This window comes from Peromyscus californicus, unplaced genomic scaffold (assembly GCF_007827085.1).
Source record: "Peromyscus californicus insignis strain IS unplaced genomic scaffold, ASM782708v3 Scaffold_12__1_contigs__length_115047231, whole genome shotgun sequence".
Classification (NCBI taxonomy): Eukaryota; Metazoa; Chordata; class Mammalia; order Rodentia; family Cricetidae; genus Peromyscus; species Peromyscus californicus.
In genome coordinates, this window is record NW_026294413.1 from 80,021,533 (window position 1) to 80,036,958 (window position 15,426).

At 47.8% G+C, this 15,426-nt stretch overlaps 1 protein-coding gene across 1 annotated transcript; it reads left to right on the top strand.

Annotated features, from left to right (window-relative positions):
* The first annotated feature begins 1,734 nt into the window (after positions 1-1,734).
* Plau (plasminogen activator, urokinase) lies at positions 1,735-8,679 on the top strand. Its single transcript, XM_052734344.1, has 11 exons — positions 1,735-1,897; positions 2,216-2,306; positions 2,801-2,831; positions 2,967-3,074; positions 3,678-3,852; positions 4,231-4,322; positions 4,481-4,703; positions 4,912-5,060; positions 5,656-5,796; positions 6,086-6,234; positions 7,597-8,679. The coding sequence occupies exons 2-11, from the start codon at positions 2,250-2,252 to the stop codon at positions 7,771-7,773; spliced, it is 1,302 nt and encodes a 433-aa protein (XP_052590304.1). The 5' UTR covers positions 1,735-1,897; positions 2,216-2,249; the 3' UTR covers positions 7,774-8,679.
* Positions 8,680-15,426: the final 6,747 nt, after the last annotated feature.

Below are 15,426 nucleotides of genomic sequence, written 5' to 3' on the forward strand. Positions count from 1 at the left end.
TTCTAAAGGAAGTAGCAAGTTACCTTTTGGAGCCTATGGAATCTCTGACTCAGTGGTCCTATGGGCTGCTGGCAGCTCGGCTGCCTAGGAAAACAGATTTTGAAGAAGGATGGTCACCTGCCTAACCAAAGCTGAATAGTTAATGTGTGCTTTCCCATCCAGTGGCTGGCGTTCTGGGACCTCTGACTCCGGTGGAGTAAAGCATCCTCCCCCTTCCAACTCCTGGTGCTCTTTCCCAAGGTTCCGTGTGCAAGGTAGTAAAACCCAACAGGCTTAGGCTCAGGGAAATAAAGCAAGGCGTGGGCCCTTATGAATTATGAGGACTTGCTCCCTCTCTTCCACAAAAGGAGCATCACAATGGCCACAAGTCCTTGTCTCTGACACCAGGGCAGAAGTGAAGGTGACTGAACCTTGGAATCCTTCCTGTGCACTTCCAACTGTGCCTGAGGGATGTGTGCGCATGCGCGAGCGTGTGTGCGTACGTGCGTGCGAGCATGCGTGTATGCGCTTTGTCCTCAAGATGCAGGAGTCATTTACACATGACCTGTCTTTCTGGAAGCCTATCTTATTTGATCAACAATGGTTTTTATCTTCATATAATAATGTCCTATGCTAACACAGAATGCTGAATACAAATGCATTTAAAATGTGCAATTATCTTTTTGGAATGGCTGATACAGGGATATGTTTAAAGTTTTAAAAACAGTGTGAAAGAAATAGCATTGAGTGAAAAATAAGCATTCCTTTTATCTTGTCCTCCCGACCCACAGCTCCTCCACTACAAGGGGAGAGCGGACACTCCCACTGTTCCACAGTTTATGGCCCACATTAACAAGGGCTGACTACCCCGCTGCTTTTTCTATACGTTTACAGTTTACTGTTCACATTAGTAAGAGTCGTGTCCCCAACCCCCCACACATCCCGTGATTGTTTATTTGTTTTCGTGGTTGAGGGGGTAAACACAGTACCACTGAGATACACACTCAGTCCTGTTCTACAGTCTATATTGACTGTATTCTTTCCCACACAAATAAATGGATTGTTCATTATCAGGTTTGTTTTTGTTTTTGATTTTTTGTTTTCAGAGACAGGGTTTCTCTGTGCAGCTCTGGCTGCCCTGGAACTCTAGACCAGGCTGGCCTCGAACTCACAGAGATCTGCCTGCCTCTACCTCCCTAGTGTTTGGATTAAAGGCTTGCGCCATTGTGATTTCTAAAACCATCTTTCAAAGACTGGCCTTAAAGGAAGAAGAAATCTGAATAAAATCTGACCTTGCCTTTCCCCTGCTGATGACACTATTAAACTCCCTTATGATTACAAAGCCGTTTTGTCTTCTGATTCACTGGTTGTGTTAGCAACCTTTGGGGACCCAGGATTTGACATATGGGAGCCTTTGTTTTTCCTGCAAAAAGAAGAACTGCAAGTTATACCCCTCCATGAGACATCTGAATAAGTGTCCTAGGCAGGTAAGAGTCAAAGATGGACAGGTGGGAGAAGAACTGATTAAGCCACTAGGGAAGAGGATTGAGATCCGAGAGCTGGCGTCTGGAGCGCCCTCTCCACGCTGCACTGGGGCCACGCTAGGTCAACGAAAGAAGGGAAGAATGTACATGCCTTTTGGATCCCTCGGTCCAGACTGCCTTAGTTCGCGCCTCTGGGGATCCTGTGACCCCCTACAAAGTCGGGGAAGCAAGCGCGGTCCAGTGGCGGGAGGATGTAGGGAAAGGAAAAGGGAGGGCGTACCGCCCTCCATCGAGATGGGCGGGGCCAGAGCTCGGGCGGGCCCTAATAAAGGGCAAGCCGCGCGGAGCTGAGACTGGAGCGTCAGAGCGCTGGGTCAGTCATCAATCCTGTCCTTGCCTGTCTGCCGGCGCCCTTCCTTCCGTTGCAGTCACCGGTGAGTGCTGTTGGTCTGAAGCAAGCCTGGCGGGATGAGGCAGCCAGGGCTCCCGCACACCTCCCTTCCCCCTACCTTAGCCGGCCTGACTGTGAGCCAGGTCACCACTCCAGCCCCTTGCGTGCCTCTACCGTGTGGGTCCATGCTGCTGTGCGTGCGGGTCCAGAGCCCGCAGAGGGGAGAGACTGCGGAGCCTGGGTTGCTTGGTCACTACTGGCTTGCCCCGCATGGGACCTGGAGCTTCTTCCCTTGAACTGCAGTAACACTGCCACCTTCAAGCTGCTCCGCTTCTTGCCCTGACTTCTCCTTCCTTTGCAGAACTGCTTGCTGTCTAGAGCCCAGCCTCGCTACCATGAAAGTCTGGCTGGCATGCCTGCTCCTCTGCGCCTTGGTGGTGAACGACTCTGAAGTGAGTGGTTTTCTCAGGAAGGGGCTTGCGGGACCCCTAAGCAGCATCGGGGGGAAAAGAGGGCCTAGACAGGGAGCTGGAGTCCATAGGCGTCAATAGCAGGTCCAGACTCCAGGGAAACAGGACAAGGTGTCAGCGGAGGACTTGAGCGCCAAAGAGGTTTGCACTATATGGCAAAGGAGGAAGAAGTCCCTGGGACTACCTTAGCCCAAGGGCACCTGGTATGTGTGAGGTTTGCTTGAGGCAGTCCGTGTCTGGATGCTGGAAACCCAGGGCCTTCATTTGGAGAACTGGCCAGAAATAAACAGAAAGGGGAGAGAGAGACAGGGGTGGGGTAGGGAGAGGGAGAGGGAGAGAGAGAGAGAGAGAGAGAGAGAGAGAGAGAGAGAGAGAGAGAATGAATACCACTGGAGGGGAGAATAGATTTTGAGTTGGGGCCTGCTCATCCCTAGAGCATGTCACCTCTGGTGACCCCCCACCTTCATCTCTTGCAGGGTCGCCATGCAGTTGGAGCTTCTGATGAATGTGAGTATCTCCCGCCTTGCACAATAGTTGACTTCACAGACATCTTGGAAAACCATAGGAGGTAAACCCTCCCTGTCCCTGCTGGGAGGCTGGCTCCCCCTTGACCCTTGTCTACCCCACTTTTGCATTTGCTAGCAAACTGTGGCTGTCAGAATGGAGGAGTATGTGTGTCCTACAAGTATTTCTCCAACATTCGCCGATGCAGCTGCCCGAAGAAATTCCAAGGGGAGCACTGTGAGATAGGTATGGGAATTTGGACCCTTCACTGGGAAGGAGGGGAGGCCCGGAGAGTTCAGAACAGGGAAAGATGGGTGGGATGCAGAAGCAGGCAGAAGCTGGGCCTGGTGGTGTAGGTCTGTAAGCCCAGCACTTGGGAGACAGAAGCAGGATCGTAAGAGTAGGCCTAGCCTGGGCTACAAGGTAAGACCGTTTCTCAAAAAGTGGGTGAGGCGCAGCTAGAGAGGTGGCCCCATGATTAAGAACACTGGCTGCTCTCCCAGATGGCCTGTAGTTCAATTTTTAACACCTACGTGGTGGGTCACAACCACCTGCAACTCCAGTCCCAGGGACCCCATGCCCTCTTCTGGCCTCTTCCGGTTATGCATGGGGTGCACAGATACGCACGTAGGAAAGACACCTATGCACATAAAATAAACAACAACAGCAACAACAAACAGGCCGAAGTTAGGAGTTAGGACCATGGAGTCGCATAAAGCAATGGCTACACAAATGGGAAGGAGGTTCTTCCTCGTACTACCTGCCGGGTCTGAAACCATGTGACCTCTGAAATACCTGTCCAAACTTCCTCCTTTTTCTAATAGTCTGTAATCCTCAAATCATTTATAGATACGTCAAAAGCCTGCTATCATGGAAATGGTCAGTCTTACCGGGGCAAGGCCAACAGTGACACCAAAGGCCGGCCCTGTCTGGCCTGGAACTCCCCTACTGTCCTTCAGAAAGCCTACCACGCCCACAGACCTGACGCTCTCAACCTAGGCCTGGGGAAACACAATTACTGCAGGTAGGTGGAGACTAATACCAAGAGTCCTTCCTGTGGGGGCTGGAGAGACGGCTTCCAGAGGACCTAGGTTCGATTCCCAGCATCCACATGGCAGCTCACAACAGTCTGTAACTCCAGTTCCAGAGGATCTGATACCCTCCTCTGGCCTTGATGGGCACCAGGCATGCACAGACATAAATACAGGAAACACCCACGCACATTAAAACAAAACTAAACAAAACGCTCCCCCAGACCCTGTGGCCTCTTAGAAACCTATACTACCAGCCCCTGGTATAATGGCACAAGAATCCAGGTATCTGGTTGAGCATTCCTTGGAAGGGAGGATATAGAGAAGGCATTTGGGGTTGGAATGACATTCCTGTCCCTTCATGTTACCAGGAACCCTGACAACCAGAGTCGACCCTGGTGCTATGTACAGATTGGCCTAAAGCAGTTTGTCCACGAATGCATGGTGCCTGACTGCTCCGTTAGTGAGTATCACTGACTGCTCATGTGACGATGGGGTGGAAAGAGACAAACTCATCTGGGCCCCTTCTTAAACTACCGGAGGGATGAGACGTGAGGTCCGCCTCAGTGGGAGTCTTCACCCTTTGCTTCTCCCCAAAACATGTGTCTCTTTCTTTTCTAGACAAAAGGCCCCCTTCTTCTCCAGATCAACAAGGGTTCCAGTGTGGCCAGAAGGCCCTAAGGCCCCGCTTCAAGATCGTTGGGGGAGAATTCACTGTTGTTGAGAACCAGCCCTGGTTTGCAGCTATCTACAGGAAGAACCGGGGAGAAAGCCCTCCCACCTTCACTTGTGGTGGCAGCCTCATCAGGCCTTGCTGGGTGGCCAGCGCCACGCATTGCTTCATGTAAGTACATCCCTTCGTCCCTTCTTTCTGACCCTTCCTTCGCATCCCACACATGTCTCTTTCTCCCTCTTGGTGGAAGTCTCCCACCAAGCCTCTCTTCATGCAGCTTGTGGCCTTAGGTACACATAGCACTCTGAGGTCTCTGTGATGGAGAGGAGGAAGTAACAGGGCTTCAGGAGAGCATGCTGACGTGTCTCGTTTCTCACAGTAATAACCCAAAGAAAGAAGACTATGTCGTCTACCTGGGCCAGTCAAGGCGGAACTCCTATACGCCTGGAGAGATGAAGTTTGAGGTGGAGCAGCTCATCTTGCATGAGGGCTACAGTGCTGACAGCCTGGCCCACCACAATGATATTGGTGAGCAGGAAACTTCCGTTACTAGAAAGGTGATAGCCAGCAAAAGAGGGGTCCAACAAAAGTCCAAAGTAGCGACAGAAATTGTTGGGGGAACTTGAAGTTCCGGCTTTGGATGACAACGGGTGGGCAAGAGTTCAGTGTGAAATACACGAGCAACTGAGGGGTGTAGTGCTCCTCTGTAGAGACCTTGAGTTTCCCCAACAGGTAGCCTCTTCTGAGTGGAAAGAACCCTGTTGGCATATGGTGTAGGCTGGGAATGCCCTGTTTGTGTGGAGGAGGGTGGATGCTTCTGTCTATATCAGAATATAGAAATCCTTGGCTGGATTTCAGCTCAGCTCCCTCAGCAGGAGACAACCTGTTCAGCTGTATGTGGTAGCTCTGGCTGCCTGAATATTCGTCATCAGCTGAAATAAAGCATTTGGCGAATGTGGCAGGGGAGGCTTCTGGGCGATAAGATACCAGCAGCCGCTCTTGGATACCCTCTGACTCTAGTGCCCTGAGTATAGATCAGTGCTGTAGCTTTTGGAGGGGAGAGATGATGACCACATGACTTGGTAGGTGATAATCTTTTCCCTTTGACCTTTCTTTTCTCCAGCATTGCTGAAGATACGTACCAGCACAGGCCACTGTGCACAGCCATCCAGGTCCATACAGACCATTTGCCTGCCCCCAAGGCTTGGTGATGCCCAGTTTGGTTCAGACTGTGAGATCACTGGCTTTGGAAACGAGCATGACTGTAAGTGACAGTTGAAGCTGGGGGCGTGTTATGGTCCAGAAGCAGATGTAGCAGACTACCACAGGAATACTGTGGAGACAGGGATGGAAGCACAGTAGGTCCAGGGATAGAGTCGGAAGCAATGGGCAATCAAGTCAAGTAGGATGAACAGTTATGGGTGGAGTAAAGGCTAGATTGGAATAAACAAATAAGGGGTTTCCATACATGGGATGTATTTTTTATCCTCATCCTTGGAGAGAGTCTCATTCATAGACCCATCGTAATGCAAACATTTATTTCCTCTATCCAGCTGACTATATCTACCCAAAGAACCTGAAAATGTCTGTTGTGAAGCTTATTTCCCATGAACAGTGTATGCAGCCCCACTACTATGGCTCTGAAATCACTTATAAAATGCTGTGTGCTGCTGACCCACAGTGGGAAACAGACACCTGCCAGGTAAGACTCCCAAGCATCCCTTTTCATCACCCCCAAGCTCCCCACAGCTCTTGGATTTGATCTGACAGCTTTGTGGAGTTTCTTTCCAGCCAGCATCCTAAGAATCAAGGACTTAGATCTTTGGAAGCTTATGCCAATCCTTACAGGTTCAAACATTTGGCGTGAGCCTGTGCTACACACTTTAGACTAAAAGGACAAAGACCATTTAAAAAAAAAAAGCCAAGCATGATGGAACACACCTATAACCTCAGCATTCCTAGCACTTTGGAAGCTGAGAGGGAAGGATCATGAGTTCAAGGCCAGCCTAGGCGCTACATAGTGAGAATTCAAGGTCTGTGCTACATAGCAAAAATATGTAGTAAAAATAAAGAGAAATTTTAAAAAAAAGACAACAAAAAAGGATGAGTGCCTTGCTCAGTGGTACAGCGCTTGCTTAGTATTCTCAAAGTCCTGAGTTCAATCCTCCAGTCAGGAAATGGAGACCATAAGAAAAACCAACAGTCTGGAGGCATAGCTTAGTTGGTAGAATGCTTACCCAGCATGAATGAAGCCCTGGATCCAATCCCCAGCACTGGGTGGAATGACCCACACCTACAGCATCAGCTCTTGAGGGGATCAGCATCAGAAGTTCCCAAGTCACTTCTTCAGCTACATAGTGAGTCCAAAGCCAGCCTGGAATACATAGGATCATGAGACCCTGTCTCAGTCTCCAAAACAGAAACAAACAGCACCAACAAAACAGATAAATACTATTCACATCACTCCTGGGCCTTTGGCTAAGAACAAGTGAGATCAATATGATTCTCTAATTCATTGTTCAGGATCTGTTCACTGGGAATTACAAAAGATCAGGCATTAGGAAAGAGAGGAGAAGGCTTAAAGATAATATGACGTGGTAAATAGAGAGATGGAAGGAAGCCGGGTGGTGGTGGCACACGCCTTTAATCCCAGCACTTGGGAGGCAGAACCAGGTGGGTCTCTGTGAGTTTGAGGCCAGCCTGGTCTACAGAGCGAGATTCAGGACAGGTACCAAAACTACACAGAGAAACCCTGTCTCAAAAACAAAACAAAACATACAACAACAACAAAAAAAGAGACGGAGGGAAAAGAGAAGCATGTTTCAGTTGAAAGAACAAAACTGAGACTGAGCATGTGGTGTTCCAAGGTGAGGAATGGCAGGGTCTGGGAAAGGGGGCTGAACAGTGGCCGGCAGTGACCTTGGCAACTCCATAGGTTGTAAAACAAGGGGTTGCCAAGGTCTCTGATTCAAATGACCTCTCCCTGTTATCTCAGGCGTGGCTGAATGGTGGCGGTCCTTTCCTCGTGTCTCCCAGAGCTCACCTCTTTTCTTTGGTTTCCCAGGGAGACTCTGGAGGACCTCTCGTCTGTAACGTCAACGGCCGCCCAACTCTGAGTGGGATTGTGAGCTGGGGCCGTGGGTGTGCAATGAAAAACAAGCCAGGTGTCTACACGAGGGTCTCCTACTTCCTGAACTGGATCCAAGCCCACATTGGAGAAGAGAATGGCCTAGCCTTCTGATGGCCACCAGGTAGCGGAGGAGAGAAACAGATGGACCACTCCCTTCCATGTTGCGCGTCACCTCTGCAGCAGGGTCCTCTCTATCAAATGTAGGGAAGAGTTGAGAAGGACAGACTCCGTACTGTTTGCTTGTGCTGCCCAGCAGGGTAAGTGCCAACAGTTTTACCCTCAGACACAGGCCTGGGTGCTGGCCACCCAGACCCCCTGACCAGGGTGGAAAGTTGATCCTGACTCAGGATGATATTGATCAGGAGTTGTGTTTTTTCTGGACTAAAGCCCATCTAAAGTTGTAAAAACGTCTCCTGTGCAAGTGTAGGAGGAGAGTTGGTTCCCCTAACGGGTCATTCATGAGGTCTGCTGTTGGGAAAGAAATGATTTCCCAATTAGGAAGCGTAACAGCTGAAGTATTGTGAGGGGGCTTGTCCAGTGTGAGAACAGTGGTCTGAGGAGTGGAGACACTAATGGCGTGAGGGAATGGCTCTAGCATTCCACGAATGGATCAGCAAATACACATGTGTATATGTTTGTTCACTGTGCACAGGCTGTGAGTGTAAGCCTGAGCAAAAGCTGGTGTATTCCTGTGTCTAACGCAAGTCTAGGCATTTCCCTAAACTCTGGACTGTGATGCTGGGACCTCTCAGTCTTCCATGTGATGCTCCACGTGAATGTATCATTCTCGGGCGTGACCCGTGACCAGCACTAAATGTCTGTTTCACTTTTTACATAGATGTCCACTTCTTGGCCAGTTATCTTTTTTACTTATTAGCCTGGTCATGCAATCCTCACTGGGTGGGGTAAGGACCACTCTTATATACTTAATATTTAATAATTATGTTCTGCTATTTTATTTATATCTATTTTTATAATTCTGAATAAAGGTGATCAATAAAATGTGATTTTTCTGAAGATTCTGGTTCCTCCGTGGTTCTTTATAAGGGAAGTGGGGGGGGGCAGCAAAAGAAGGAATAAAGAAGGTGACGTGCATCTTAGCATCATTTGGGACATGCTTAGACTCTTCTGGACAAGAATGCTTGGATGAGGGAAAACTGTTGGTCCAAGCCAGTGTGGTAGTCCATGCCTTCAGTAAACCTGAAAGGTAATAGAGATTGATGTGAACTCAAGGTCAGCCTGGGCTACGTAATGATTTCAAGGTCAGCTAGGCTACACAGCAAGACATTGTCTAAAAGAAAAAAAAAATCCACAAAGAAAGAAAAGAAAAAGCTGATGCAAACAAAATAGCAGTGTGAGTACTGAAGATATGGCCACGCGGTTGAGAGTATTTATGCATCTGTTCCCGCGGAGAACTGGAGTTTGCTTCCCTGCCCCCACTTCAGGTGTCTGACAACCACTTGTAATTCCTCTGGCCTCTGTCAGCACCAGCATCCATAGACACATACACAAAATTAAAAGTAAATCTTACCAAAAAAAAACAAGATGAAAATATCAGTGTGAGTGGGTATAATGTCTCATGCCTGGTATCCCAGCCTGGGGGAGACTGAGGCAGGAGGATTGAAGTGAGTTTGAAGACAACCTAGCTACAGAGTACAGTTTAACTTAAAACAATAACAGCAACAATAAGATAAACCTTTAATCTTAGGACTCAAAGGCAGGTGGATATTTTGAGTTTGAGGCCAGCCTGGTCTACAGAGTGAGTTCAGGACAGCCAGGGCTACATAGAGAAACCCTGTCTCGAAAAAAAAAAAACACCCAAAAACCAAGCAAACGAGAAGAAAACAGCCAAACACCAAGCCATTGTGAATCTGATATTCCAGAAAGAGCAAACGTAATTTTCCATGGTGTGTGGGGGCTGGTGTTGAGTTCTCCGTGTTGATGGAGCATATCTGCATTTAATGGCCTGGGAAGGCAAGGTTGGGAGAGGTCTCGGGCTGACTGTCACAGCCCCCAAAGTGACGAACAAGCTATGGCTTGGTGAGTGGCATGTGGGCTGAGCTGCATCGCACGATTGCTTCCTCAGCCGTTGTGCGGTGTGCCTCTTTTATTATTTATTTATTTATTTATTATTTATTTTTGGGATGGGGATTCACTGCATAGCTCTGGCTGGCTTGGAACTCAGTATGTAGACCAGGCCTGTCTCCACCCACTGAGTCCAGAGATTAAAGGCATGCACCACCATGTCCAGCAGTGTGCCTCTTTTAGAACTGTATACAGATGTTCTTATTTATTCATTTTTATTTATTTATCTTTAATTCTGGTGCTGAAGATTAAATCCTACATCTTAGGCCCTAGCTACCTTCTTATTTTATTTTATTATTACTGTGAAGTAAGGTCTTACTAAGTTACAAGGCAGCCCTTAAACTCACTCTGCAGCCCAGGCAGACATGTGATCCTCCTGCTTCGGCCTCCTGAGTACCCGAGATTAGATTGTTGGCCTGCTCAGTGAGGCCCCCCTCACAGTGATCCTCTTTAGGATTGGCTGTGCCACATTCTCTTTACTCTGCTCCCCCCTCAAATCCTTGGGCTGACCTTAGCCAGTGACATTTGCTCATGTGGAAACTGCTGGCCCATAGCACCCCCCTCCGTAGGTGACATTCAGGGAAAAAAATAAAATTTCCCATCATCTGCATGTGGGTCTGGTGTTGTGTCTTGCACGTTAATGCCACTCATTGCTATGTGGAAGATCAGGGAACTCAGAATTAAAGCTGGATGATGTCCTAGTGGGGGGGGGGACCACATAATTGGAATCAAACACCAGATTCTGAAGAACCGAGGTATACATAGAAGGCAGGCTGGAAGATATAATTAGATGCTAAAATATTGGAATTTCCAAGTCACGCTTGTGAGTTTTGGCAATGTTTCTTATTAGAGTCACCTGAGAAACTTTTAAAAATATCTACACACCTATGCCCTACCTATGATTCAGGTCAGGGCTGGTGCCAGGTCTGTGATCTTGGGAAAACTCATGAGGTGTTTTTGATATGCACCACTGACTAAGAACCTGAGGCAACCATTGGTCAGAATCCATGAAGGGCCCAGGAAATTCAAGGCCATGAATGAGTTCTCTGCATGAACAGCCAGTTTTCTGAGTGGAGTTTTGAGGATACAAAGTCTCCTGGGTGTTCTACGGACCTCTGAACTTTTAATACTACAACCAAGCACATTTTTCCACACAGCACAGCTGTGGTTCAGCATGGGTTTTGCAATCAGGTGGCCTGAACTAGAATCCTGGCTTTTAACACTAGCTGTGTGGTTTGGAAAAGACCATTAGCCTCTCTGTCCCTCTGCGCATGTTTCCTCCACAGTAAAGGAGATAACAGGGCCAGTGAGAAAGCTCATCGGAGGAAGGGGCTTGCTGCTAACCCTGACAACCTGAGTTTGAGCCCCAGAACCCACGTGGTAAAAAGAGAGAAATGACCCTTGACTTCAGTCCAGTGCCGTGGCACATTTGTGCCTGTACAAATACACACACACACACACACACACACACACACACACACACACACACAGGCACACACAATCTGTGTGGGGGAGGGGGCACCTAAGTAAAGCACCCAACCACCAGCTTTCACAAAGCTAAGTAAATATCTCAGGGTTTAATCCTTCCTGGGAGCAGAGGTTTGCTGGGAAAGAAAGGACCTGATTAGAAGCTAAGGGGCCCAGCCCAGGCTAAGTTGCCATTCAGCTGCTTCATTTCTTCCCCTGAGGCCAAGAAGGATCTTGTTCAAACTTGAGCAGCCCCAGCAGCATCAGGGCTTCCAGACACTGAAAACAGGAAGTATGAGCCCCACTGGCAGATTGAGCAATGAGGCCCCTAACAGGGCAGACTGTTTCTCAGTCACCACCTCTCCCCTCAGCTGTCTTGTCCTGAAGATCCAGCTGCTTCCCCAACAACTGTTTGGGGCTCTAGATTCTGATTCAGTTCTCTCCCTCAGTCCAGGAAGCGGGTACTGTACTATTTGTAGCCCTCCTTTACAGTAGGAAAAGCAGAGGCACAGAGACACTGAGAAGCCTGCACAGGGCAAACGCATCTGCAAATGCAGAGTCAGGCTTAGAACTCAGGCAGCTGGCTGCCGAGTCCACAGGCCCAAGGGAAGGAGAGGATTCTGAGCCACTGTTTTAAAGAACAGCCTCACCCTGATCAAGCAACCTTAGCCTTTTCTGCTGAAATCTGGTTTCACTGAGGTGGTTTCCGTTTTCACCAGAATTCTTCCTTTTGAAATATTCTGTGGCCAATTCAATGATCAGGACTCAACTTCATTCCCATACATGCTGTGTCTTTCCCAAGCCAGCACCCCTCGCCAGCCACACCTCTGCACACTCATTCTGGTTGAATCCACCTTCCTCCCTAGCAGGAAACATCTGAGCTCTCCCTTGAATCAGGCAGTGTGAAGAGCTGCTGACGAATGTTTAAAATACCAGCTCTCTTGAGATAGAGTTCATGTACTATACAACTCATCCGTTTACAGTACCCAACTGGATGGTTTTTTAATATATTTACAGAGTCGAGCAACATCACAATCAATTTAGGACATTGTCGTGACCTCACAAAGAAAACTTGAACCAATGAGCAATTGCTTCCTTTCTCTTCCGAGGTCCTCAGCCCTAGGCAGCCTCTTACCTACTTTCTGTCTCTGTGGGTTTGCCCGTTCTAGGTACTTCAGATAAATGGGATGATATAAAACACAATCATGCCTCTTTCAGTTAGCATCATGCTTTCAAGTTCCAGCCATCCTGTAGTGTGTCCCAGCACTGCTGCTATGTTTTAAATAACACATTGGGAGAAACCTTTGCAGTCACGTTGAGATTAAGCAACCACATTCCTTCCTTCTTCCTTCCCTTCCTCCTTCCCTCCCTCCTTCCTTCTTTTCCTCTCCTTCTTCCTTCTTCTCCCCCACGCCCTGTTCTTTTTTGAGACAGCGTCTGCCTATGTGGGTGAGGCTGTCTTGGAACTCACGGTGTAGCTCAGATTGGCTTTCAACTCAGGAGCGTTTTGCTTCTGCCTCCCAAGTACTAGGTCTTTCTTTTTAAAGATGTACTTTTTTTTTTTTCCGAGACAGGATTTCTCTGTGTAGTTTTGGTGCCTGTCCTGGATCTCGCTCTGTAGACCAGTCTGGTCTCAAACTCACAGAGATCTGCCTGCCTCTGCCTCCCAAGTGCTGGGATTAAAGGTGTGTGCCACCGCCATGCAGCCTTAAAGATGTATTTTTTATTTTAAGGAAAAATATTTACTTTTATTTTATGTGTGTAACTCTTTTGCCTGAATACATGTAAGTCTACCATGTGCAACGAAGTATACCCATGGAGCCTAGAAGAGGATGTCATTTTCCTGGAACTGAAGTCACAGATGGTTGTGGGCTGCCATGTGCATGCTGGAAACCAAACCTGGGTCACCTGCAAAAGCAATTCCTAACTGAGGAGTCACCTCCCCAGTCTCTTTCTCTTTCTTTTTTAAGTACACATGTGCCAAGAATTCTTAGATGCTGGAGATATAAGAGCAGACGAGCCAGACCTTGTGGTTCAGGAGCTAAAAACTGTGGAAAGGAAACAGAACCATGACCACAATCTAATGAGATGATAATTACAATAAAAGTATATATAAAATGCACACAAATACAATAATGGAGCTCTTTATTCTGCTTTGAGAGTCAAGGAAGATTTACAGAGGAGAGAATATTTCACTTAGGTCTTTAAAGATGCACAAAATTTGCCAGATAAAGAAGAAAAAGACATTCTAAGCCCAGGGAAGACTATGGAGGCATGAAAAGACAAGATGTCCTCAAGCAATGACAACTAGTCTGTAGTGGCAGAGCCAAGACTCCAAATGGCAAAAGTAGACGAAGCAGCTGGTAGATGAAGGAGCTGGCGGGATCCAGCGGGTGAAGGTTCTTTTTTCTTTTCTTTTTTAAGACAGGGTTTCTCTGTGTAGCCCTGACTGAACTAGGCTGGCCTTAAACTCACAGAGATCTGCCTGCCTCTGCCCCTCAAGTGTTGGGATTATAGGGTGTGCCACCACCATCTGGCTTGGTGATGGTTCTCATGAGGGCTGATGCTCCGTAACACACCATCCCCTTCAGACTAAACGCAGCAGTTCTGTCTTAAGATCTCCTCAAGTGGCTCCTCGTCTCCTTCCTCCAGGAGCCTGCCAAAATGTTGGTCCTGGGAAGTCCTGCTAGTTAAACCTTTTAGACATCACATCTGGCTTTCAGGTACTACTTCTTTTTTTTCAAAGTCTAGAAAACTAATTAAGGTTAAGGTGTTGTACCTTTCTTTGTGCGTTTGCACATGCGTGTGTGTGTGTGTGTGTGTGTGTGTGTGTGTGTGTGTGTGTGTGTGTGTGTGTGTGCCTGTCACAGTATACACAGGGGTGTCAGAGGACAACGGTGTGGCAGTCAGTTCTCTTCTTCTACCACGTAAGTTACGAGGGATTGAACTCAGGCTGCCAGTCTTGCCAACAAGGACCTTTTAAACCCACTGAACCATCTTGTTGGCCCTTATTTTTTGTTAACTAAGAATTCCTACCCAGTTGTAAAAAGAACTACGCAAGTGAAATAGTCTCATGGTATTCGGTCCTTTTCAACATCTCTGGCTTTGGGGTTTCCTTTTTAGTTTAATCTCCTCTCCTTGACTTTGAATATTCGGCTCCCCAGAGCCTGATATTAAATCCTTTCTTGTTCCTACCCTAAACTTTCTCTAAAGAAATCTTACTCATGCTCAGGCTTAAATCACCACCAAGAGATGACTCACAAATGCTTGTCTCCAGCCAGACTTCTAAATGACAGTCCCTTATTTTCTTTCTATTGCCTATTTAGCATGCTGGTTGACTGTAGCTCATAGCCACCTCAAAATCAGCTTTCATTGTTCTCGGTTCCAACCTCATTTTCTTCCACTGGTCTCTGGAATGACAGTACCACAGCCACCCAACTGTGCAAGCCGGAAGTCTTGCAAGTCAGCTATCTCTCTGCTCCTTCCTACCTTCTCGACCCTTTGATTCCATCTATTACAAAATCTTAGGGATTTGCCCAACATCTCTTGAAGTTTTTTTTTTTTTAAAGACAGGGCCTCACGAAGTTACTGTACAATCGAATGCTCTCTTGCTTCTATCTCCCAAGCGCTGGGATTATAGGCATGCGACATCATGCCTGGTTTATGTGGTGCTGGGGGTCAAAGCCAGGACTTCACAAACACTCTACTGAGCCCGGTGATCTGTTTCTCTCCATCTCTGCCACCACCAAGCTACTCTCAGCTCTTGCCTAGCAGAATGTCACAGCTTCCCATCCAGTTCCCGCCACTGATTGCATCTTTCCTCTCCCCCCTCCCACATAGGACTCCGGTCCGGTGCTCATTTAAACAGAGGAAACAACTGAAGTGTGAACTTGCTTACGGATTTTTGCTCTTAATAGCTCTCTACTTGGTGACTTAGTGCCCTCCCTCAGCTCCTAAGTGTTCCCTTCTCACCTGACTCAGCTGCTCTCTTGTCTCATTAGCAAGCCCTCTGCTACCAAGCGCCCTTACACGTGGTGTTTCTTCTTCCTGGGACTTTCTTCCTGACCTTCTTAGGTTCTTCTTCATACTTCCAAGGTTGTTGTTGTTGTTGTTGTTGTTTTGTTTTATGAGACAGGGTTTCTCTGTGTATCCCTGGCTATCCTAGAACTCACTCTGTAGACCAGGCTGACCTTGAACTCAGAGATCCATCTG

Excerpts from the sequence above, each read along its gene's own strand:
- Plau (XM_052734344.1), top strand. The coding sequence starts at position 2,250 with ATGAAAGTCTGGCTGGCATGCCTGCTCCTCTGCGCCTTGGTGGTGAAC. Across the intron at positions 3,853-4,230 it reads GGGAAACACAATTACTGCAG|GAACCCTGACAACCAGAGTC; the intron begins GTAGGTGGAGAC and ends TCATGTTACCAG. Across the intron at positions 5,797-6,085 it reads CTTTGGAAACGAGCATGACT|CTGACTATATCTACCCAAAG; the intron begins GTAAGTGACAGT and ends TCCTCTATCCAG.